The 27016-nt window shown below is 40.1% G+C and overlaps 1 protein-coding gene across 1 annotated transcript in view; it reads right to left on the reverse strand.

Moving 5' to 3' along the window:
• LOC102950795 (collagen alpha-4(VI) chain-like) overlaps positions 1-27016 on the reverse strand; it is a 147103-nt gene that overhangs the window by 103044 nt on the left and 17043 nt on the right. Inside the window, 3 exon segments of the mRNA XM_042998360.1 lie at positions 1504-1593; positions 12810-12894; positions 14213-14296. Coding sequence (XP_042854294.1) covers positions 1504-1593; positions 12810-12894; positions 14213-14296 — 259 coding nt within the window.

Genomic DNA, 27016 nt, shown 5'->3' on the forward strand with positions numbered 1-27016 from the left:
CCCACAAAGGTTAAGTTGCATATTCCAGCCCCCTGGCCATGGACTGTCAGGTTCTATACCAGGTAACCCGACCCTGAGTGCAGTGCATGGCAGGAACTGAAACCCTTCAATGAAAATCGCTAAGCCCAGACTGTCACTCAACACCCGCCCCCCCCCCCCCCCCCCGCTTCCACCCAGAGCCCAAATGATGTAAAATGAAGAGCGATTTGCCATGGGGTAAAAAATGTGAGCTCAAGCCCTAAGTGTTAGCATCCACCAATTTGTCTTCAAAGACAACAGTTTTATGTACAAAACACTGTATTAGATGCTCCAGATAATGGAATTACAAACCTGCTTTCACGTTTAGAGAAGTGACTAATTTGGGGAGAGAAATGTTACACACCGGAAACACGAAGAAATTTAGGAAAGTTTAAACACGTACTTTAAATATATGAAAGAGTTTCAGATAGAATCTCATTTGGCCTACATCGCTTTGCAGTCTTGGGCCCTTTAAGTGGGACAGTGTGTAAAAATTCTATCATGATGCCCAGAAATCCCAGCTACCCAGCAACTGAGCTCCTCTTTCCAGAAAGTGGAAGTATTCGTGCTTAATTTACTCCTTAGAAAGAATTCAAGGATGTGAGACAAACACATCTATTTTATTATCTTATGCTAACAGAAAACACCGGGAGAAGCCTTGAACTCAAAAGAAGCCGGAAACCTTGATTCTCCTGTCAGCTTGACCATTGCCTTTGTGGACTTGAGCTATCCAGTTCACCTTTGAAGGTTTATGTGCCGACTCCCAAGGGCTTGGTGCTGATTTGGAACACCTACTACATTTCCCATGATATTACAAACACTCCCCAGGGTATTGGTCCGGGAATTTTCCAGTAAGCACAAGTGATATAATTGGACTTCCCTGTTCCTCAGTCTCTACATCAACCTCCCAGTAATGCCTCCTCAAGGAGACTAAGTAATTTGAGGGAAGGCACTTTCAGACTGTAAATATCCTCTTCCCCAACAAATGTTCATCTCACGGCAAACAAATGAATGCACGATCATAAAGAATAGACTCTTCTGATGGATTAAGGACAGTGTAAGAGTAAAGAGCTTCAGAGTCTGAAAGTGCCAGGAAGAATGATCCAAAATAAATCGGATGCATAGGAGAGAAGTTAAGATGGCCGAGGAGTCAGGAGGCCCTAGGCTTGCCTCATCCCTCCAACACAACTAGGTAAATACCGAATTTTGAAACCCAAGAAATCCATCCAAGGACTGAGAGAGCAAAAATGTACAACTAGAGGTGAAAAAACTGCCACCTCACGGAAGGTAGGGGCTGCAGAGAGTTGATTTGGGGGAGAGAAGAGCTGTGGGTGCTGCGATGGGGAAGGAGCCCTAACTGGGCAGAGAGTGCGAGAGTGAGGGAGAAAGGAGAGAGGTAGAAAGAGTGAAAGCATGTGCAGGCAATTGCACAAGAAAAATTCTTCCCCAGAACCGTGGACTGGGAAAGGGAGACGGGCTGAATACCGCCAAGTTCTTCGAAAGAGCGAAGCACAGAGCTTGAAGTTTTGGAGGTCTGTGCCGTTGCCTGGGTCACACGTGGTGGGCTTAGCAGTGCTGCAGGGGGGAAAGAGGGCAGACACCCAGGAGCAGGCAGTGTGTTCTGAGGAGACCCCGGGTCACACAGAGAGGAACAAGTCCCCTGTTTGGGTACATTTTGGAGAGGCAGCATAGCCCCTATGGGGGGCAAAAGTCTCCGTGGGCACCAATGAGCTGCCCCATTCACTGGAATAGAAAGAGAGTCACTGGCTGAGGGCAGTGAGCCACGGTGCCAGCTTTCTACTGCACTTTATCATAAACTCTGAAGTTCACGCAACTGAATTCTGGGGAAAGCCAGCACCCACCACAGCGCAGCGACACCCTCCCCCAGAGGATCAGCATGGGTCAGCACTGCGCAGATGGCTAAAATGTGGAGTTCTGAAACCCAGCCACGTGCCTGAGATAAAACACAGGAGTGCTGTGCCACCTGGCAGTGGGCAGCTCAGATGCAGGCAGAGTAAAGGTGGGGATCTGGCAGAAGCCAGGGACACAAGAGAGGTGATTGCTTGCTCTTCTTGTGAGGGCTTCCAGAAGAGTGACAGGTGTGAGATCCCCACTCCGGGGACAAGAGAGTGGGGCCATGCCTCTCACCAGTCAGCACTAACCAACTTCAGTGGGTAAAACAGCGCCACCAAGTGGAGGCTGGAGCCACATACACAAGTCTCCTACCACCTCCCCTCTGCGCCCTGCAGGTGCCTCACCTCTAGGGCAAGTCTACCTGAGAATCAGCAAAGCAGGCCCCACCTCCAGAAGACTAGCACAGACCCCTCACATGCACCAAGTCTACTGATCATAGGGTACTATAAAGCTTCAGCTCTAGGGAAATATTGTTATTTTTTTCCTTACAAAAAGAAAAGGCAATTTATTTTATGTGGAACATACCTCAACATCATAAGGCAATATATGAAAGACCCACAGCTAATATCATTCTCAATGGGGAAAAAACTGAGAGCCTTTCTCCTACAGGCAGGAACAAAACAGGGATGGCCACTCTCACCATTACTATTTAACATAGTACTGGAAGTCATAGCCTCAGCAATCAGACAACAACAACAACAAAAAATAAAAGGCATCCAAATCAGCAAGGAAGAAGTCAAACTTTCACTATTTGCAGATGACATGATACTCCATGTAGAAAACCTGAAAGACTCCAGCAAAAAATTGCTAGAATTAATACATGAATTCAGCAAAGTTGCAGGATATAAAATCAATGTACAAAAATCAGTTGCATCTCTATACACCGATAATGAAGCAACAGAAAAAAAAAAATCAAGGGTTCAATCCCATTTACAACTGTACCAAAAACAGTAAGATACCTAGCAATAAACCTAACCAAAGAGGTAAGTAATCTGTACTCTGAAAACTATAGAACACTTATGAAAGAAACTGAAGAGGACACAAAGAAATGGAAAAACATTCTATGTTCATGCATTGAAAGAACAAACATTGTTAAAATGTCTATACTACCCAAAGCAATCTCCACATTTAATGCAATCCCTATCAAAACACCACCATTTTTCACAGAGCTAGAACAAACAACCCTAACATTTGTATGGAACCTCAAAGACCCTAAATAGCCAAAGCAATCCTGACAAAGAAAAGCAGAGCTGGAGTCATCATGATTCTGGACTTCAGGCTGTATTACAAAGCTGTAGTCATCAAGACAGTATGATACTGGCACAAAAACAGACACATAGATCAAGGGAACAGAATAGAAAGTCCAGAAATGGCCCCATACTATATGGTCAACTAATCTCAACAAAGTAGGAAAGAGCATCCAATCAAAAAACAGACAGCCTATTCAACAACTAGTATTGGGAAAACTGGACAGCAACATGTTAGAATGAAACTGGACCACTTTCTTACACCATACACAAAAATAAATTCAAAATGGATAAAAGACTTAAATGTGAGACAGGAAATCATCAAAATCCTAGAGGAGAACACAGGCCACAACCTCTTTGACCTTGACCAGAGCAACTTCTTACTAGATACATCACCGGAGGCAAGGAAAACAAAAGCAAAAATAAACTATTGGGACTTAAAGATAAATAGCTTCTGCACAGTGAAGGAAACAATCAGCAAATCTAAAAGGGAGTCTATGGAATGGGAGAAGATATTTGCAAATGACATATATGATGAAGTGTTAGTATCCAAAATCTATAAAGAACTTATCAAACTCAACACCCAAAAAACAAATAATCCAGTGAAGAAATGTACAGAAGGCATACATAGAAACTTTTCCAAAGAAGACATCCAGATGGCTAATAGACACATGAAAAGATGCTCAACATCACTCACCATCAGGGAAATACAAATCAAAACCACGATGAGATACCATCTCACACCTGTCCGGTTGGCTAAAATTAACAATACAAGAAACAACAGGTGTTGGTGAGGATGTGGAGAAAGGGGAAGCCTCTACCACTGTTGTGGGAATGCAAACTGGTGCAGCCACTCTAGAGAATAGTATGGAGGTTCCTCAAAAAGTTAAATTTAGAACTACCCTATGATCCAGCAATTGCACTACTAGGTATTTACCCAAAGGATACAAACATACAGATTCGAAGTGGTAGAGATACCCCGCCGTTTATAGAGGCATTCTCAACAATAGCCAAACTATGGAAAGAGCCCAAATATCCATCAACTGATGATTGGAAAAAGATGTGGGGTGTGTGTGTGTGTGTGTGTGTGTGTGTGCGCGCGCGCGCATGTGCGCGCTCCACTTCACAATGGAATATTACTCAGCCATCAAAAAGAATGAAGTCTTGGGGCATCTGGGCAGTTCAGTCAGTTAAGTACTGGACTCTATCTCAGCTCAGGTCATGATCTCACAATTAATGAGATGGAGCCCCACATTGGGTCTGTGCTGACAGCACGGAGCCTGCTTGGGATTCTCTCTCCCCCTCTCTGTGCCCCTTCCCCACTCATGCTCTCTCTTTCTCTCTCCAAAATAAATAAACATTAAAAAATTAAGAAAAAAAAAAGAATGAAATCTTGCCATTTGCAATGACATGGATGGAGCTAAAGTGTATTATGCTAAGGAAAATTAATCGGTCAGAGAAAGACAAGTACCCCATGATTTCACTCGTTTGTAAAATTTAAGAAACAAAACAGATGAACGTAGGGGAAAGTGGAAAAGAGAGAGAGGGAAACAAACCATAAAAGACTGTTAACAATAGAAAAAAATTGAAGGTTGATGAAGAGAGGTGGGTAGGAGATGGACTAAATGAATAATGGGCATTAAGGAGGGCACTTGTGTTTAATATGGGGTGTTATATGTAAGTGATGAATCACTAGATTCTACACTTGAAAACAATATTACACTATATGTTATCTAACTAGAATTTAAATAAAAATTTGAAAAGAAAAAAATAAGATAAAAAGGCATTGCTCATACATACACAAAACAAAAAAGAAAATAAATTCAGATATTATGATTATTGCTATTGTTACAATAAAATACAATACTGTAATTTTTAACTTGAATTAATGAAATTAGAGGAAGTAGAAAACCTTCAAGTAGGGTATCTACATTTTCATATTCTGTTATGTCCTAATTATTAGTATTAACGCAATTAATCACAAAAAATGAGAAGTATTTTTAGTTAGTTGTAAATAAAGTACCAGAGCTGTTTATGGAAATACAATGGGAAAGTCAAAAGTTTCTAAACATTTACAGCTGTGCATATTTGTATTTACATTAATGAAGAGAAAAATGTCTGTAGCTTAAGGACTTAATACCTGTATTATATATACTATTTCCTGACGATGTTTCTATCTAATTAAGCTGCTGAAGGGGTTTTGCATTGAACATGTAGGGTCCGTTGTGAAGGAAAAAACAAAAAATAAACCCAAAGCGACTAAGTGGCATGCAATTGGGTAGGTCTAGCATGGAATGATACTGATTCTTTCTGAAAATAATTCTAATGGGTGTGGAGAAGAGAGATACTTCTCACAAAGTATGCTGAAAGAAGCTAAATAGTTAAATAGTCAACTAGAACAATCTATTTTTTATGTTTATTTATTTTATTTTGAAAGAAAGAGTGAGTGGGGCGCCTGGGTGGCTCAGTCAGTTAAGCGTCCGACTTCAACTCAGGTCACTGATCCCGCCGTCCGTGAGTTCGAGCCCCGGGTCGGGCTCTGGGCTGATGGCTCAGAGCCTGGAGCCTGCTTTGGATTCTGTGTCTCCCTCTCTCTCTGCCCCTCCCCCGTTCATGCTCTGTCTCTCTCTGTCTCAAAAATAAATAAATAAACGTTAAAAAAATGTTTTTTTTTAAAAAAGAAAGCAACAAAGAGTGAGCAAGGAGGAGGGGCAGAGAGAGAGGGAGAGAGAAAGAATCCTTAGCGGGCTCCACACTGTCAGCATGTGGAACCTGATGCAGGCCTCAAACTCAAGAACCTGTGAGATCATGACTTAAGCTGAAACCAAGAGTCAGACAATTCACTGACTGAGCCACTCAGGTGACCCTAGAACAATCTATTTTTTTTTTTTTAAGATTAATCCATTCAATTAAAATTACCTTGCAACCAACCACTATAGTAATAATTGATTCAGGGAAGAATCACCAAATGAAGCTAAAACCATCGGGTAGAAGCATGTTAGGGAACAAGGTTTTAACACAAGTTTCAAAATATCTCCTAACAAATAACTTCTAAGTTAAAAAGGGTAAAAAAGTATGTTTACAAAAGAGGAACATGGTGGACATGATTTAACCAACAATGTTGGGATAAACCACCATCACATACTTCCTGAACTGATGTATGAGAAAACTCTACATCACTTATATGGTAGTTCTCCTCCAAATCCACGACTTAAATCTAATAAACAGTCAAACAAACCAAAACTTGGAGATGGTCTAAAAAACAACTGGCTTGTGCTGCTCAAATATATTTATTTTTATTTATTTTTTTTTGTTTTGTTTTGTTTTGTTTTAGAGAGAAAGAGAGGAAGCATGAGTGGGAGAGAGAGAGGGACAGAGGGAGAGAGAATTTTAACCAGGCTCCCCACTCAACACAGAGCCCGATGTGGGGCTCAATACCATGACCCTGGGATCATGACCAGAGCCAAAATCAAGAGTGGGATGCTCCATCCACTCAGTCACCCAGGTGTCCCCAAAATAGTAATGTCATGAAAAACAAAGAAAAGCTGAGAAACCAACTGAGGTTAAAACAGTCTATAGAGACATGAAAACTAAAAGCAACGCACGATCATGGATTGGGGGAAAAACGGCTATAAAGGACATAAAGTGAGATAATAGGTAAAAATTAAACATGGACCAAATATTATATAATAATTCTGTATCAGTGTTACATTTCCTGAGTTTGATCATTGTGTTGTAGTCATGTAAGAGAATGCTCTTGTTATTAAGAAATATACATAATATGAAGCACAGGGTCTTGGGGTCACCAACTTACTCTCCAATGTTCAGAATTATAATAATTCATAAAGAAACAATGTATGGTGATAATCTTATAACTTTTTCATTGAGTGTTTATTGTTTACCACATAATATGTCAGGCATATTAAAGAAATAGTTCTTTTCCTGGGAGGACTTGGAACCCTAGAGGAGAGGAAGAAATGGATGAATTGTAATACTGTGGGATGAGCAAAATTATATCGAAATCTGTACAAGGTGTTGAGGAACACAGTGGGTGATCATCCCTCTGCACTTGGTAAAGGCTTCAAAGAGCAGATGATGCTGGAGTTGAGACTTAAAGAAGGAGTAGAAATGTACAAGTGAGCAAGTGGAGAAAGGGAATTCCAGACATGGAACAGCATGAGCGAGGACTCAGAAGAGGTCCTGAGTCTACCCCAGGTAGAGCTCATCCAAGGCCTTGGGAGCTAAGGTTTTTGACCACAGGGGACCTGGTTAAGCCTTCTTGGAGCTCATACCCCCTTGCTGCACAGGCTCTGAGGGCATGCATCTAATAGAAACCTTTGGCTTTCTGAAATGCATGAACTCAGAAGGTGGGATATAAGAGGGGATCCGGGTAGAATTTCTCAGTATTCATCCATAAACTGCCTTAACTTCATTTAATTAAACCAGCAGTGTTTTATATACAAGTCTCCCTCATGGTTTCTATTCTCCCTCTATGGGTCCCTCAAAAATGAAATGAAAAGATGCCATCTCTAACGTTCTATGCCACTGGTTCTTAGCCTGAGCATTGAGTCAGAATCACCCAGAGGACCTGTTAAAACCCAACTTCCTGGACCCCGTCTCCAGAGTTTCTGATGTAATAAGTCTGAGTGGTGAGAATTTGCATGCTGAGTGGAATCAAGGGACCACACTCTGAAAACCATTCTTCCATGCATTTAGCATGCAGTGGTTCCCAACCAGGCAGATGTCTGCTCCACTGACTTTCAACAGCATCTCTAGCTCCACAGGGAAGAAAACCAGTGTCTCTTATCAATTACGTGGGGAAAGGGAAGAAACGATCAATTTAAAATGTTTTCTTTATATATACATGACTGAGAGGTAAGCAGAAGCTTCAAAATATTTAGATGAAAGATCCAATGCAAATATGAAAAATCAATTTAACACATTTTTCAATTTGCCTTCTAATTATACTCTATTCCCAGAAATAATGAAGAGCTATGTCCTTTCTTTTTTTTTCCAAATTTTTCTGGTCATTTAAACAGGATTCTTTCAGGCAGTGTATACTTGGCTTTCTTACAAGATAGTCTTGGAGTATACCACATCTGGGCAACAGGAAGCTCCAGGAGGCAAACAATTGGGGGACGTGAACAGATTCTTCTGTACACATCACATTAGAATTCACACGGCATGTTTAATAGTTAAGAAAAACTAAAGGTTAGCCTTAACCTATTTCATAAACATTAACATTTGCTTCCGTGCCCATTCACAAATCTTATGACGGCTTGGATATATACACAACTTTGTTGTAAAATATTTGAGGGAGGCTGTGTCAAACATTTCAATGACAATTAATGTGTTATTAGGCTCTAAAAAGAAAAAAACCATAACAAGATGCAGAATCTTGGAGCATTGCTCCAGGGAGGGATAAGGATGACAATGTCAGAGTTCAGCAGGGCCCTGACACTCCCATCAGCTGCAATAATTTCAAGATCAGCACACAATTTGTGAGGTATTTAAAATTTTGGAAGTGAATAGCATCCCAGCTTTGGGGCAGTTTTTCTCTATCTTAGGCCCTTTTCATATCCTGATTCACCTAGTTTCCCAAAGTGCCTGGTTCATACATCACCTACACCATTTGCCGTATGTATTGCCGACGATCATTTATCTACCCCACTGGGCTGTGAACACACAGAGAGAGGAGTCTCGGCCCAAGAAATCTTTGTAGTGCTGGCTACATTGTTGAAACGAACAAATCTTTCCCTTTTATGATCATTATTTAACGTTTGAACAAACTGCTGAACGATTTAATCCAAGGAAAAAGAATATTCAAACTCTTACAACTGACGTGTAACTTATAAATTCCACCACCACAGCGTTTCATGAGCTTGGTTTTGCCAGAGAGATGGGGATAACTACCCTATCTTTCTCAAGTATTTCATTCAGGAAGAATGCCTGCAAACCGCTAAGCAGATCAGGCCCCTCCAAAGACGGTGGGCAGGTCAGCGCACTCTGCTACTCCCTACTTCCTGTCACCAGGAAATGTAGAAAGAGCAGGTCATGATAGTGAATAAGGGCAAGATGGCCCTCTGCAATTGTCTGGTTTGGCCTCATATACTCTATCCATTATTTATTTCATGTCCTTTAAGAAGGTTGCTTCAGAATCTGTAAAGAAAGCATAGTATGGAGCAATAAAAAATTGCATAGAACTTGACTTTGAATGTTCTGGTTCAAGTTTCAACCCTGCCACATTCTTGTTATGCAGCTTCTCGGAAGTCTCTTGAACTCACTAAGACTCAGTCCTGGCAGCATAAACTGTGCCTTCACCCCTTGACAGGGTTATTGTGGGCACAGCATAAGCTAATGGGGGGTAGTAAAAACTCTGGAGAAAGCTAGAAAACTTCAGAGGTTACTAGCACTTTTGTCAAGCAATAATCTACAAAAGTCCAAAAATTTAATACTTTGTCGCCTTAGAACCAAGCCTCAGAATTTTTATTCCAAGAGAAATGCATTGCTTGAACCAAAAGAGTCCTGGCTACATTTTCGCTTCATTATGTCTAGGAAATAATCACACTATGATGTAAGTGAGATTTTGGATAGTAACAGACATTTGACAGTAGTGAGAGAAGATTCCCTAAATCAGAGAAGTGGAGTACCAGGTATGACAGCAAGCTGGTGGTCACCTGGATGAGATAAGCTCTTTGTTTTTTGGGTTTTTTTAATGAAATTTATTGTCAAATTGGTTTCCATACAACACCCAGTGCTCATCCCAAAAAATGCCCTCTTCAATACCCATCACCCACCCTCCTCTCCCTCCCACCCCCCATCAACCCTCAGTTTGTTCTCAGTTTTTAAGGGTCTCTTATGTTTGGCTCTCTCCCACTCTAACCTCTTTTTTTTTCCTTCCCCTCCCCCATGGGTTTCTGTTAAGTTTCTCAGGATCCACATAAGAGTGAAAACATATGGTATCTGTCTTTCTCTGTATGGCTTATTTCACTAAGCTCTTTGAAACCTTATGTTACGAAACCTTAGCTGTCCATGTTCTTTGAGCTTAATCTTTTACTGTTGTTTCCAGGGCTTTAGCTTAAAATAACTTAAGGGGCATTGAACTTCTCTTTGTATCTTTTTTGAGTTTCTGAAATAGTGTATAATAAAATGTTTAAAGACAAACTGAAAGAATATCTACTAAATGCAGTGACACAAACTTACCTGACCCTCAGAAAGTTTACAATATTTCTTAGAGATTCCAAGATGCCCTGACTAGGCTACAAACCTTCCTGAAGTTTATAGAATTATAAGTCAGTGTGGTTTCCCAAGTCTATCAGACTTTGATGATTCTGAATGTCATTATTCCTTCCCTTTACCTGGAAGGCTGCATACTACTCCTTGGCCCGGGACACATGTGCATGCATGCGCACACACACACACACACACACACACACACACACACGGCAGGCTCTATTCACCTTTCAAAACCCAGCTCAGGTGTCACCTTCCTAACTCAAGCTTGATGGCAAATCACTCCCTGTTCTGTTCTTCCTCTGAAGTCTGTACATTTATTTCAATTAATTCTTTGGGATTTGTTAGGACTGTGTCTTTACTATTAATATACGCTCAGCACCTAGAACAGTTCCTTTCTCTGCTCTCTTTTTTCTTTCTTTCTCCCTTCTTCCTTCCTTCTTCCTTCCCTCTGTTCATTTCTCTCAGTTCATGGCAACTGCAACCTTCTCGCAGCATGGACCCAAAGCCACGGAGCTATCATTAACTTCTCTCTCACTCACACCCCCTACATCCAACCTGCCAGGAAATCATGCTGGATCAACCTTTAAAGCTGTTTACACAGAAAGTGATGCTCTTGTCATTTCTACTAACAGGCTGATTCAAGCCACCATCACCTCTCTTGCTTGATTACTACAGCAACCTCCATGGCTCGCCCTACTTCTAACCTTTCCCTCCGAAGTCTATTCTCAAAATATAACCAGAGAAATCCTTTTAAAACCTAGGTGACCTCTGCTCAGAGCCTTTCAATGGCTTCCTGTTTCATTCAGAGTAAAAAAACAAAATAGACTACAAGCTGCTATATAAACTGGCCCCCAGTTTTCTCCGACTCATTTCTCACCCTGGCACATTAGACTCGGATCACTTTGGCCTACTGGCTGTTCTTCAAATAAGCCAGTTATACTCACTGCCTAGGGTTTTTGTACATACTGTTTATTGTTTCCTCCATCTGGAATGCTCTTCCCCTCCTATCCCCATTTACTCACATATATCCCTATATACCCACACACATCTACACATACCCACATATATCTACATATATCCACAAATATCCACGTATCTCCTAAATATCCACTTATGTCCACATATATCCATATATATTCCCACAGGTATCCATATATCTACATACGTTCCCATATGTTCCCATGTAACATTATATATCCCCATATATCCACTCATATCTATACATATACCCACATGGCTGATTCCCTTGCTTCCCTCAAGTCTTTGCTCAGGTATCATCTTCTCAGTGCAGTCCATCTTAGCCATTCTACTTAAAATTGCAACCTTCCCTTGTTGTCCCAGCACACCCAAGCCCCCTTACCCTGCTCTGCTTTTCCTCTTTTCCTATCACCTTCTAACAGGCTATGTAATATTCATCATGGTTTTTATCAATTACCTGTAATCATGCCGCACCTTCATCTAGAATAGAAGCACTACGAGGAATCTTGTTTTCCATGACATATCCCCAGTGCTTGACATACAGTAGGTGCTCAAAAAAGATTCGTTGCATAAATTCATTTGTTCAGAAAAAGAATGATTTCCTGTTCTTAAGACAGAATGTTCTAAACAAAGATTTAGAGGCATTCTTGGGAAGATTGGTGCTCCCTAGGCTATTCTTTTTTGGTAAATGGAGGACTCAAAGCCAATTGGGTTCACTTTTATATTTTAATTATAATTCTATTTTTAATTCATTTGTATTAAAAATATAATCAGAACAAATAGCATAAAACTAAACATTTGGCAAATTTGTAGAATAAGTAAAACCAGATCACAGGCGTAGTATTGGAAGGGTCTTGGTTTAAGACCTTTGAGGAATCCAAAATGGAGCCAGTCTGCAACTACAACTGTGCCCAAGGAGGCAGGAGAGAGACGCGGCCAGAGGTGAACATTTAAAAACTCACAGTCACAAAAATCCACTTATACAGTGAGTTGCTCAAACATAAAGACACAAGATTAGGTTGGAATGTTTGGGCAAAACAATTTCCTATAGGATCTTTTTATTTTTTTTTTTTTTATTTATTTTTTTTTTAATTTTTTTTAATGTTTATTTATTTTTGAGACAGAGAGAGACAGAGCATGAACGGGGGAGGGTCAGAAAGAGAGAGGGAGACACAGAATCTGAAACAGGCTCCAGGCTCTGAGCTGTCAGCACAGAGCCCGACGTGGGGCTTGAACTCACGGACCGCGAGATCATGACCTGAGCCGAAGTCGGTCGCTTAACCGACTGAGCCACCCAGGCGCCCCATATAGGATCTTTTTAAAAGCACTCATGGTGCTTTTATTTCAGACCAAAATATCAGGTAGATAATATTCGTTATTTCACTTTCTAGCGAATCTGTAAGGGACCATATTTACTGTTTCTGCAAAAATGCAGACAGGGCTTCATCGTTCTTGGTCAGTGATGGAATAAATGCATCCACAGACCTCTCGAGGCCTATTCCTATGAGCCAGAAACTATCAGACAAAATTATGTGATGGCAGACTACTTTCAAAGGCCTGTGGCATACACACTCTGGGTTGAAATAAAAAGGACCATTCTACATTTGCAATTCCCTGGGCTTATTTCGTAGCCTCTGAAGATCAATACAAAAGAGAACAAAAAGGTGCTAGATTTTTCTCCTGTACTCCTGTGGAATAATTCTCAGTCAATATGTGATTCTTCCACCCCACAGAAGTCATCCTGAATAGTTGTCACCATCACTAAATTCAGTGAATTTAAATGTGTAGGTATCAACCCCAGTGATCAAAAAATTATACATAAAATCTGAACCTGATCAATTTCACATTAACCTTTCTTGAAGTTCTTTATAAAAATAATCATTTTCTTCAGCTCTAGTAAATGATATGCATGCTGATGTACTTAGGGAGTTTACCGATGTTTCTAATTTAAAATGCATTTAAAAATAAGGTAGAGTAACACATGGCTAGAGGAATGATGTGAAAAAACAACTATATTAAAATGTTCATAGTGAATCTAAGTGGTGAGTATACCTGTATTCCCTGTGAATTCTTTAACTTTTGCTGTATGTTTGAAATTTTTTATTAAAAATGTAAATAACCATCTCACTTGTTTCTTAAAACTGTGTATGGTAGTCAAATGGAAAGAAAACTAGTAGTGGAGTTTCATGCATCCTGGCAAACTAGGTGGAAGAAAACTTTTTTTCTAACTCAAAATTGCACCTGGCATTGTTTTGAGAGAGTCATTTTTACCTAAGTTTTATATCTCTACTAAGCCTGTTTATTCCCTGATTCTTTAGTGTTTTCTTCTTCCCTTCGCCTTATGATTCTAATACTAATCTCCATGTTTAAATTCTCCCAAAGATGTGCATCAGTGAAATAATTCATGAGACATCTGTGAGTCCCCATACATTGGTTTCCCCTTTCCACACAGATGGTAAATTCTGGACCCAATCTTAAAACATTTCACATTTTCCTGCTCCATAAAAGTTCAGAGTTACACGCCTCGTTCTGCCACAGTTTGAACCTTGAAAGTTACTCTTTCTCTGTGTGTCTAACAGAGATACCTTTTGGGTTTTTTCCTCTGTGTCTTTGTCCCTGTCTCAATTTCTCTCCATCTCTTTGCTATGCAAGATCTCTCTTTCAGTCTCTATCACTTTCTCCTCTGTTGGTCTATCATTGAGTCCCTGTCTCTCTCTGCCTGGAAGTGAAAGAGAAGCAGTGTATTTGCAAAAATACATAGAAACAAACTAGAGTTCCCACCTACCCAACTCTCCCAGGGAAAAGGAATTTCCTCCTACCTGGCAAAACCTTTGCAACTTGTTCTTTTAATTCCTCCTTCTTGTCTTCATCCCTTAAGAAGCTGTTTGAGCCTTGGGAATTCCCTAGAGCACAGGAAGCCTCAAGGGTACAAAGACACACCAGCTTTTCCGGTATTTAATACTCTCCTGGGGGAAAGGGAATGGGGGGGGGGGGTGAGGGGAGGAGCAAAAACGATGTTTATGATGACTGACGCATTGCTTGTGCTTATGCGTGCTTTATTGCCATTAAATCAAAAGGATCCTCCACTCTGTAAACACTGATCCTAAAAATGAATACAAAAAGTTCCCAGGGAGAGTATTCTCAAAAAATAGTAATAATAATAATTTTTAAATAATATAAATGAAACTAATCTTTTTCAAATTTAATTTAAAATTCCTAGAATAAAAATTAATCCTAATTATCCTTATTTCAATTATTTAGTCTCCACCTGAAGTCTCTAGCCTATGAGCCGCTTGAGAGCAGGAACAGGTATAATTCATCTTTGGGTCACTCATATCCCCTGGATATCCCCTAGCAAAGAGTCTTATACATACTAGGTCTCAAAACAGCAGATATAATGGATGGATGGATAGGTGGATAAATCAATGAACTGAACAATAGCAAACACTCCCTGCATTGATAACAAGGTAAAGCTCTTAGAGCATCTTGGATGCTCTAAACTAGCTCATACCAACCAGATTAGGGATCAGGATGGAGTCAAAGGAAATAGAGAAGTATTTTTGTGTGTGCATATACATGAGTTAAACAATTAAGCTGCTGTAACAAGAGATGTAATAACCAAGATCGTTTCCTTCTCACATAGTTCAGTCCAAGGTGTCTATTCCAGGTCAGCAAGAGGCTTTCCTCCACATAGTCATTCAGGGACCCAGGCTAATATTCAACATGTGGCACCTGAGGTTTCTGCAAGTACCACCAGGGTAGCCAGTGGGGAGGGTGAAAGAGCTAACTCTGCACACTGCCTCCTAAACAAGTGAGGCAGTGGTTGCTCATAGTTCTTCCACTCACATTCTGCTGGTCAGACCTTAGTCACACAGCCACATCCAGCCTCAGGGATACTTGAGATTTTATTTCCAGCTAGGCAGCCATGTGCCTTGCTCAACTGTTACCATAAAAGAAGGAGAGGGAGAAGGGAGGAGGAGGTGGGGGTGGTCAGCGACCATCTCCATCACATTTTGTATACATGTTTTTCACCATTATCTCAAAATCTGAAGACCCGTACTTGGAATGCAGTGTTGTTTTGTTTCTGGCATGAGTATTCAAGGAAGTGGGGTCAAATGAAGTTTCTCAAAATAGATTGTCAGTAGAAGGACAGTGTGTCATTAACGGAGTTGAATGCAAGCTTCTCTGTGTTTTTCCAGGATTGTTAAATTTGACATAAAACCTAGAGAGTCTCCTCCACAGAGGATAACTTCCAAAATGATAGGTTAGTTCACTCTTCATGAACTGTCCCTTCATTATTCATGAGGTGTGGATAACAGAGGCAGTTTTGCTCTACGCGGAAATAGAGTCACTTCATATATAGCTAAGAAACAGTAAGAGCTCGCTAAATAGTCTGATTCCCTGAGGGAAATAATCAAACTATCATATGTAAGATTCTTCAGCGAAAACAGTGAAGTGCAGATATTTAATGCCATATGATGCTTTCAGTCTTTTGTTCCCTCCTGCTCAGGAAGTCATGTTCTCCCCTCTGACTCACCCACCCAACAGCATCCCACTCCTCTGTCTCCCTTTCATTCCCCAAAGAGGTAGCTTAGACCCCAAGATAGAGTTTAAGACCTTGAGCCTAAACCTAACACTGACCCTGGTTAAATAGCAAGGTCCTTATTTATTCTGTTACTTCAGAATTCACCATTTGGCTGTGCTCTGTGTCCTCTCCTTGACCTTCAAGCAATATTTCTGCTTCTCCTTGTGTGCTATTCCCCCACCAGGAAGAAGCTTGCTTTTTGGGTTCCCCCAAAAGCAGACCCTGAGACAAGGACTTCAGTGTAGGCAATTTATTTAGAAAGCCATGTGAGGAAGCAAGAGAGGGAATATGGAAAGTAAGACCTGAAAGAATAAAAGCCAAAATTTGCCTTAACGTATGTGTTAACTCTGTATGCAACTGAGGTTCAGTCTCACTGGGGACCCTCTGAAAAACTCAGAATATCCCTCAGAACCATCCCAGTGAGAGACAGCTTGGATTTCATCACTAAATGCCATCTCTCGGTGGTTGAGAACTACAGGGGTAGGGGGAATGGGAAGGATGAAGTCCTGGGCACTTCCAAGCTGCCCTGTGAGCAGACTGACTAAGCCTCCTTGGCAATCAAAAAAGCCCTCCCTCAAGTGGAGAAGCTGGAAGGCTGTGGTGGGCAACTGTACGCATGCTCAGAAACTGTGCTGGGCTGCAGGGGAGCTCAGAGATGCATTGAGTGGATCTGGAGCATGGCACCAACAGTGTCTCCTACGCGTGCCAACTTCTTCAGAACAAAGTCTCCTCTCCTCAGGACCCCAGATTCCTCCTCCCACTGACTGTTCTCCCCATGGGTAGAACCAGATTCCCAAACTCAGAGTTCACAACTTCCTCCTCTTTGCTCTCACAAACGTGTATGACAAAATCCACTGTTGCCCTCACCCTGGCTCATGGAGTTTTTTTTTTTCCTTACTCATTGTATCCATCACTAAATTGTGAGCTGCTCAAGGGTAGAAATTCTATCTCCTTTGCAAAGATTAACACACAGTAGGAGCTCCACAAATATCTGCAGAGTGAATAAATGGCAAATAATTGCCTCAATAATATACGGAAACTCCAAAGATCCTTCAACTTCTCTTTGTGAATGACATGACATTTCCACCTTAACTCACTCCTTGATATTGGCTACAAAAGCCATGCTGTTATTTCAAGAGAGACCCTGATCAAGCATATATCTGATAAGTAGAAGAGAAAGAATCTCTTCTGTGAAGCTCTGGGAGGAAAAAAAAATGCTTTTGTTAATTAACAAAAGGACATGAAAAAACTTGTTCCCTAAAATCATTGACTGTCAGAAACTGCTGTTTGAAATCACATTTAGTGAGAATGAAATACCTCTTTTTTGCCTAGAGGATCTAAGTCATTTTAACACAGAAAAACAGCCTGGATTTCCAACCCAGATCCAGAGCTTCAGATAAGGGTTTTAAACACAACATTCCATACTTATCTCAACTGTGTAGTTTCCCAGGAAACAGGACCCTGAGTTCTCATCTCGGCCCAGGCCTAATGTCAACTCTTAATATATCCCCACCTCTTTGCTCTGAGTGAGCCTATCACTGCTTTGTTGAAATTTTACTTAAACCCCACCATTTCCCCAAATACTAGAACAAGCTTGTGTCTTCCTTTGGTGAGGTGTCCTATCATCCTTTTGGTGCATGAGTCCCCTTGTTCAGCAGGTTAACTTTGTTGGATGATAAGTGTCTCCTTGGTGGTTTTTATCAGATGGACTTTATCACCTCTGGCCAATTTGCTGGTAGCACAAATTGATCAAGGTTGCTAGTCATTATCATGAACAGCCCTTAGAGAGAGACACTGAGAAGACTGGGCACATAAACTTTGGTCAGGAGCTAAGTCATAATTTTTTTTGGAAGACCTAGGGCTTTGACTGTATAATGAACTTTTGAGAAGGGCAAATTTATATGGTAGACCCAAACCTAGAGTAGAAGGGATAAAGAGAACAACCAGGACAAGGTAAAACAATCATTTACTTTTTGCCCACCTGGAATGATAACCAGCCACCTTGTGAGAAACTTCCATTCCAACCTCTGTTCCAGTGGGAGCTGCAGTCCCCACCCCATGATTGGTCTAGGAATCAGCATGTGACCCAAGACTGGCCAATCAAAATTCTTCCTTAGATTTTCCCCCCAACATCTCAGTTATAAAGCTTTAAAAGCATAGGGGCACCTGGGTAGCTCAGTCGGTTAAGCATCTGACTTCGGCTCAGGTCATGATCTCATGGTTTGTGAGTTCAAGCCCTGTATCTGGCTCTGTGCTGATAGCTCAGTGCAGCCTGGAGCCTCCTTCAGATTCTGTGTCTCCCTCTCTGCCCCTCACCTGCTCACACTCTGTCTCTCAAAAATAAACATTAAAAAAAACTTTTTAAAGATATGATGCTGAATTTGTCTGTTGCCGTGGTTTCAACTTCATGGGCAGCCATCCTGACCTCAAAACGCAAAGGAAAGCAGAGATGAAACTCTGAGGGCATTCAAGTACCTGCCCTTCTTCTACTGTTTTTGTTTGTTTGGGGGTGGTTGTTTTATTTTGATTTTTGTCATTTGTAACTCAGAATCATCATTATGACACTTAGGTAGACAAAATCTAAAACTTTTTCCAGGGTCCAATATTAGATTTTCTTACTTGAGTTTTATTCCCTCTCTGCAGATGCAAGCCTGCATGTCATTTTGTCAATGAACACCAGATAACTCAACATCTCTTCCTGTTTTCTTTTGCTACGAGGAATCCTAGAGCCAAATAAAATATTCAGCAGCAACAAATATTTGTGCAGTTTATAAAATTTAGCCCTGGAAAGGATCTCTCAGATCATCTAGTCAAATCTCATTATTTTTCAGGGAAAACTTGAGGTCATAAAAGGTGATGCAATTTTCCCAAGAAACACATAAGCAATTAATGGTAATTTTCTTCAATAACTAATGACCTCTACTCACTCTACTGCTGTTACATTCTCTCTGCTCTTCTACCTGAAAACTGCCTTAAATAACCATCTCCATTTTCATCTTCACTAATGGGAGGACAGATGGCAGAGGATGAAGGGATGATTCTAGGAAATTATGGAGGGAAAGGGGCACCTATAACAGAATTTAACCAAGGAGTAAATAATTTCCAGGCCCTACTGAAAGCCTGGAAGTTTACATGAGAGATGGAGTTCACAGTGATTCCAGAAAGGGAAGGGATTATTGAGGAGCCAGGGAAGAGAGTTTTAAGGCTGTCAAGAGAAGACTTAGGCTTGGTGCTATACACAGGAATTCCCAAAAAATGATTACAGCTCTAGTACTCTGAAAACTTAAAGACATTTACATGCGACTCATGGAATGAGTCAGGCAATGCTAGTCACAAGTTTGTAACTTGGTGTATTCAATTAAAGGTGTATAACAGCCAGCCTGCAACAGAATCTCAGATGTAAGCCACCCCTCACAAGCCCTTCATGGATGAGAAATAGCAAGAGGGGAAGTGATGCAAGAAATGTCATCTGTGATTCATAATGTCTTTATGAAGTCTTCAGGAGGTAAGATGCTAGCTGCCATGAAGAAGATGGATAATTGTCAACTCCATGAACCAACATGAGACCCCATCAGAAGAATATGCCTTAGCGAACAAACTAACTTCATTGGTAACATCAGCCTTGTCCCCCTCTCAAACATCTCTTGATCTGGAAGCTGGAAGGGACACTCAGGACCACAGTCTTGTCCTCCATCCTCATCCCTATAAACAGAGACCTAAAGACCTTCTTCATTTGGGGGCAGAAAGGAAGGTATGAGGATTTTTGGATCCCCAAAGACGAAGAACCCCAGTCATCACCAACAAATGCTAGCTGAAAATTCACAGTGGGAGTGGTACTTCATTGGCTCTTGGAATCCAGACTAATCCCAAACTCTATGTTCTTTGGAGATACAAGATTTCTGCACCCATGACAAAGAGCAGATAGGAAGGAATTAAGAAACAAAACACAAACAAAAAGAACAACCTATCTTCATATAGTCAAAGCCTACACTTTTGGTCATTCATGTAATATCATCATTTTTAAAACTATATCCAGAATATTCAGTAATTCTGTAACACAACTTCATCAGGCTACAGGGCAAGAGATCCAAACCCATTGTGGGAGAAAAAGAATTTGTTTTATGTCACATATTTAATGTTTATTTAGATAGAACTTATGGAAGGAAGAATAACAGTCCTTCCTTAAAAAAAAAAAAAAAAAGTTCATTTTCATGCTATGACTTGCTAATTACAATAAGATCAAGAGATCATAGTCAGGGGATCAGTGATCCCAAGGTTAGCCATAAATTCAATCTCAATGACAAACATAGCTTTCAACTTTAAATGATAAATGCTGCAGGCTATAATAAATATTCTAACAAATGTAGTTCCTCATAACACAAACTAATGATCCCAAGGTTACTAATCAACAATCTTTCCAAGGTTTATATTTAAGTAAACTTTTGAGTATTACAGGAAACCCTGCCTTTCTAGAAAACTGACTTAGCCTGAAAGTCAACTTTATGATGCCAAGATACAGGTTAAAAGCATGCTTAATCCCATTTTTTGAAGCTTCTGCATAAATCTTTTTTAATTACCATAATCTACATAAGGCAGTGCTTTCCATTTTCAAAGCACTTACTATTTTTTCAAAGTTACTGCTATGGGAATTATCAAACTTTGACTCAAAGATATTCTGACTGACTTATTATTTAATTCCTACACAGGCCAGATAGAGCTCAGTAAATTTTCCCATATCCTGAGTGTGATGCTATGGAAAATTCTTCAAAACATTTTCCCACAGTATGGCATGTAGGTTTTGGTTTTCATCTACACCCTAGGAGAAGTGTATTGCCCTAATCTGAATGGTCAAGTAGCACTTAATCAAAAGGCCACACACCAGAGATGGCTACCACCAGTGTTTTAGATGTTTTTATCTCCAACACCAGGTATTTTGTTAATTAACATGACCATTGGAAATGGATTCTTTGGTGAAATCAGTGATGTCCTACATATGGGAATTTCCACATATGCTACAGATGCTTCCCATCATTATACAAACAGAATATAAGAATTTAACAAGCCTGGTATATTTTTGGAAATGTTGCCTGAGAGATGATTCTCAAAAGTTCTGGGTCTAGCCCCTGATTTAAAAGGATTCTTGGTTCCCTCACTTACCTAAACAGTGAGCCAAACCATATCCCTAGAACATTGTCATGTTAGAGAGGCTTTCTTTTGTGCAAGGTGCTATCAAGAGCTACTACAAATGGTGCCTGGGTGGCCCAGTCAATTGAGCATCTGACTCTTGATCTTAGCTCAGGTCTTGATTTCAGGGCCATAAGTTCAAGCCCCACATTGGGCTCTGCACTGAGTATAAAGCCTACAGGGAAAAAAACAAAAACACAAAACACAAAAGAAAACAAAAACAAAACAAGAAAAAAACTCCCACAAGATAAAGAACTAGAACTTTCCAGATCTTGCCAAGCAGGTGGTCTGTAAACTAACTCTAATTCCAACTTTACTCTGCTTGTTTGTTCCTGCTTAAGCATAAATGTCTAACTGCATAAATGTAACCTGAAACTTGCTCTCTTAGAACTTAATATAAAGACTTATATCTAGACTTACAGCTCTAGCCTCTAACTATTAGACACAATAGATATTAATCAATAAGTAAAACAAAATAAAAACAAAGGGCATAATAATTATGAACAACCATGTCCACTTAAATCAGGTTTTAATACTGAGGCATCTACCTTTATTTTGTGGATTTTTTTTTCTCTGCTAAGTTATAACAGGAATTTAAGCAGCTTATAATATAATGGTACTTCAAATAACAAACACAAAACAAAAGAAGGGGAGGAGTTAAGCTGGCAGAGGAGTAGGGGGACCCCAAGCTTGCCTTGTCCCTCAAACACAGTGAGATAAATATCAAATTATTGTGAATATCCAAGAAATTGATCGGACAACTGAGAGAACAAAACTGCACATATACAAGTAGAAAAATGACCACCTCATAGAAGGTAGGAGCTGCAGAGAGTTCATTTGGGCAAGAAAGGGGCTACAAGTGCTTTTAAGGGAAAAGAACGCTGATCACAAAGAGAGGAGCAAGGGAGAAAGAGAGAGAGAGACAGTGAAAACATGCACAAGTGATTCCACAAGAAAAACTCTTCCTAAACCCATTGATTGGAAAAAGGAGGGGGGGATAAGTAACCACAAGTCTTAATAAGCAACATAGAGCAAAGTCTGAAGTTTTAAAGGTCTGCACCATCACCAGAGTCATGCCTGTGGGCTTAGCAATGTTCCGGTGGGGAAGGAGGGCAGAGACTAGGAAGTGGGCAGCTCCATCTGAGTCATATGGAGAGAAACAGTTCCTGGGTCACATGGGGAGAAATAGTTCCTCTTCTTGGAGTGATTTGGGAGAGGTGGCATGGCCTCTTTGGGGACAAAAAACCCTGAGGGCACCATTGAGCTGCCCCATTCACTAGCATAGGAACAGGGACTCTGACTGCGGGCAGTGAGCCTTGGTGCCGGCTTCCTGCTAAGCTTTATCATAAACTCCAAGGTGCTATGTGGTTGACCGACCTTTTTTCTGGCCAGGAAAAAACAGCTCCTGGCCACAGCACAGGGAGGACCTCTGCCCGAGAATCATTATGGGTCTGTGCCATGAGGGTCCCTGAAGTTTGGAGTTTTGAAACCCACCTGCACCTAAGATAAAACACAGGGGAACCAGGTGGACAGCTCAGACAGAGGGAGAAGGCAGAGATCTGACACAAGCTAGGGACACAGGAGGGGTGATTGTTTGCTCTTCTATGAGGGCTTCCTGAGGAGTGGTGGGCGCAAGCTTGTCTACAGAGGGAAAAGATAAGTATTGGATTACGAATGTAGACAAAGGATATTCAGCAACTCCTTAAAGCATAATAACATTCATATCATAGGAGTCCCAGAAGATGAAGAGAGAAAAAAAGGGGCAGGAGGTTTATTTGAACAAATTATAGTTGAAAATTTCCTTCACCTGGGGGTGGAAACAGACATCGAAATCCAAGAAATAGAGAACTCCCACTAAATTCAACAAAAGCCAGCCATCACTAAGACATACCATACTCAAATTCACAAAATACAAAGACAAAGAAAGCATCCTAAAAGCAGCAAGGGGGGAAAACGTCCTCACCTATAAGAGAAGACAGATCAGATTTGCAGCACATCTGTCCACACAAACTTGACAGGACAGAAGGGAATGACATGATATATTGAACATGCTGAATGGGACAACTAGGCAGCCAAGAATACTTTATCCAGCAAGGCTGACATTCAGAATGAAGGGAGAGATAAAGAGTTTCCCAGACAAACAAAAACTAAAGGAGTTCATGACCACTAAACCAGCCCTGAAAGAAATACTAAAGGGGACTCTTTGCCAGGGGTGGGAGGACCAAAAGCAACAAAGAGCATTACCAGAAACACCAACTCTACAGGTAACACAAAGGCATGAAATTCACATCTATCAATAATCACTCTGAATGTAAATGGACTAAATGCTCCAATCAAAAGACATAGGGTATCAGAATGGATAAAATAACAGGATCCATCCATAGGTTTCCTACAAGACACTCATTTTAGACACAAGGCACCTGCAGATTCAAAGCGAGGGAATGGATAACAATCTATCTAATAGACATCAAAAGAATGACAGAGTAGCCATACTTATATCAGACAATCTAGACTTTAAACCAAAGACTGTAAAAAGAGATGAAGAAGGGCATTACATCATAATTAAGAGGTCTACCCACAGAGAAGATCTAACAGTTATAAATATTCATGACAACTTGGAATACTCAAATATGTAAATCAATTAATCACAAACATAAAGAACTCATTAATAATAATACAATAATAGTAGGGGGATTTGAAACCCCACTTATAGCAATGGACAGATCATCTAAGCAGAAAATCAACAAGGAAACAATAGCTCTGAATGACACACTGGAATGGATGGACTTAACAGATATATTCAGAACATTCAATCCTAAAGCAGCAGAATACACATTCTTCTCACATGCACATGGGGCATTCTCCAGAATAGATTACATACTGGGTCACAAATCAGGCCTCAACAAGTACAAAAATATTGAGCTCATACCATGAATATCTTCTGAACACACGCTATGAAACCTGAAGTCAACCACAAGAAAAAAATTGGAAAGACCACAAATACATGGAGATTAAAGACCATCCTCCTAAAGAATGGTGGGATTGCCCAGGAAATTAAAGAAGAAATTAAAAAGTACACAGAGTGGCGCCTGGGTGGCGCAGTCGGTTAAGCGTCCGACTTCAGCCAGGTCACGATCTCACGGTCCGTGAGTTCGAGCCCCGCGTCAGGCTCTGGGCTGATGGCTCAGAGCCCGGAGCCTGTTTCAGATTCTGTGTCTCCCTCTCTCTCTGCCCCTCCCCCGTTCATGCTCTGTCTCTCTCTGTCCCAAAAATAAATAAACGTTGAAAAAAAAAATTTTTTTTTAAATAAAAAAAAGTACACAGAAGCAAATGAAAATGAAAACACAACAGTCCAAAACCTTTGGGATGCAAACGTAGTCCAAAAAGGGAAGTATATTGCAATACAGGCCTACTTCAAGAAGCAAGAAAAGTCTCAAATACACAACCTAATCTTACACCTAAAGGAGCTGGAAAAGGAATAGCAAATAAAGCCTAAAGCCAGCAGAAAAGGGGAAATAATGAAGACTAGAGCAAAAATAAATGATATACAAACAAACAAACAAACAAACAAACCAGTAGAACAGATCAATGAAACTAAGAGCTGGTTCTTTGAAAGAATTTATAAAATTGATAACCCCCTAGCCAGACTTATCAAAAACAAAATAGAAAGGACCCAAATAAACAAAGTCACAAATGAAAGAGGAAAGATCACAACCAACATCACAGAAGTACAAACAATTATAAGAGAATATTATGAAAAATTATATGCCAACAAATGGGCAATCTGGAAGAAATGGACAAATTCCTAGAAACATAAAAACTACCAAAACTGAAACAGGAAGAAATAGATAATTTGAATAGACCTGTAACCATCAAAGAAATTGAAACACTGATCAAAAATCTCCCAACAAACAAAAGTCAAGGGCCATATGGCATCCCAGAAGAATTCTATCAGACATTTAAAGAAGAGTTCATACCTATTCTTCTCAAACTGTTCCAAAAAATAGAAATGGAATGAAAACTTCCAAACTCATACTATAAGGACAGCATTACCTTGATTCCAAAACCAGACCAAGATGCCATTAAAATGGAGAACTATAAGCCATATCCCTGAGGAACATGGATGCAAAAATTCTAAACAAGATATTAACAAATAGAATCAAACAGCACATTAAAAGAATTACTCACCATGACCAAATGGGATTTATTTGGTTCAGTATCTGCAAATCAATCAACGTGATACACGACATTACTAAAGAGAATAAGGACCATATGATCTTCTCAATAGATGCAGAGAAAGCATTTGACAAAATATAGCATCCATTCTTAATGAAAACCCTCATTAAAGTAGGAATTGATCAACATCATAAAGCCACATATGAAAGACGCACAACTAATATCATCCTCAATGGGGAAAACCTGAGAGCCTTTCCCCTACAGGCAGGAACAAAACAGGGATGGCCACTCTCACCATTACTATTTAACATAGTACTAGAAGTCTTAGCCTCAGCAATCAGACAACAAAAAGAAATAAAAGGCATCTAAATCAGCAAGGAAGAAGTCAAACTTTCACTATATGCTCACAACATGATCCTGTATGTAGACAACCTGAAGACTCCACCAAAACATTGCTAGAACTAAGACACAGATTCGGCAAAATCGCAGGATATAAAATCAATTTACAGAAATTGGTTGCGTCTCTATACACCGATAATGAAGCAACAGAAAAAAAAAAAATCAAGGGTTCAATCCCATTTACAACTGTACCAAAAACAGTAAGATATCTAGCAATAAACCTAACCAAAGAGGTAAGTGATCTGTACTCTGAAAACTATAGAACATTTATGAAAGAAACTGAAGAGGACACAAAACAATGGAAAAACATCCCATGCTCATGGATTGAAAGAACAAACATTGTTAAAAGAACAAACATTGTTAAAAGAATATTGTTGCATTTAATGCAACCCCTATCAAAACCACCAGTATTTTTCACAGAGCTAGAACAAACAACCCTAACATTTGTATGGAACCTCAAAGACCCTAAATAGCCAAAGCAATCCTGACAAAGAAAAGCAGAGCTGGAGTCATCATGATTCTGGACTTCAGGCTGTATTACAAAGCTGTAGTCATCAAGACAGTATGATACTGGCACAAAAACAGACACATAGATCAAGGGAACAAAATAGAAAATCCAGAAATGCCCCCATACTATATGGTCAACTAATCTTCAACAAAGCAGGAAAGAATATCCAATCAAAAACAGACAGCCTATTCAACAACTAGTATTGGAAAAACTGGACAGCAACATGTTAGAATGAAACTGGACCACTTTCTTACACCATACATAAAAATAAATTCAAAATGGATGAAAGACCTAAATGCGAGACAGGAAACCATCAAAATCCTAGAGGAGAACACAGGCCACAACCTCTTTCACCTTGACCGGAGCAACTTCTTACTAGACACATCACCAGAGGCATGGAAAACAAAAGCAAAAATAAACTATTGGGACTTCAAGATAAAAAGCTTCTGCATAGCGAAGGACATAATCAACAAAACTAAAAGGCAACTAAAAGGCAGCCTACAGAATGGAAGAAGATATTTGTAAATGACATATCTAATAAAGGGTTACTATCCAAAATCTACAAAGAACTTATCAAACTCGACATCCAAAAAACAAATAATCCTGTGAAGAAATGGACAGAAGACACCCAGATGGCTAACAGACACATGAAAAGATGCTCAATATCACTTATCATCAGGGAAATACAAATCACAACAACAATGAGATACCATATCATACCAGTCAGAATGGCTAAAATTAACAACACAAGAGACAACAGGTGTTGGTGAG

Source organism: Panthera tigris, chromosome C2, assembly GCF_018350195.1.
Source record: "Panthera tigris isolate Pti1 chromosome C2, P.tigris_Pti1_mat1.1, whole genome shotgun sequence".
Lineage (NCBI taxonomy): Eukaryota > Metazoa > Chordata > Mammalia > Carnivora > Felidae > Panthera > Panthera tigris.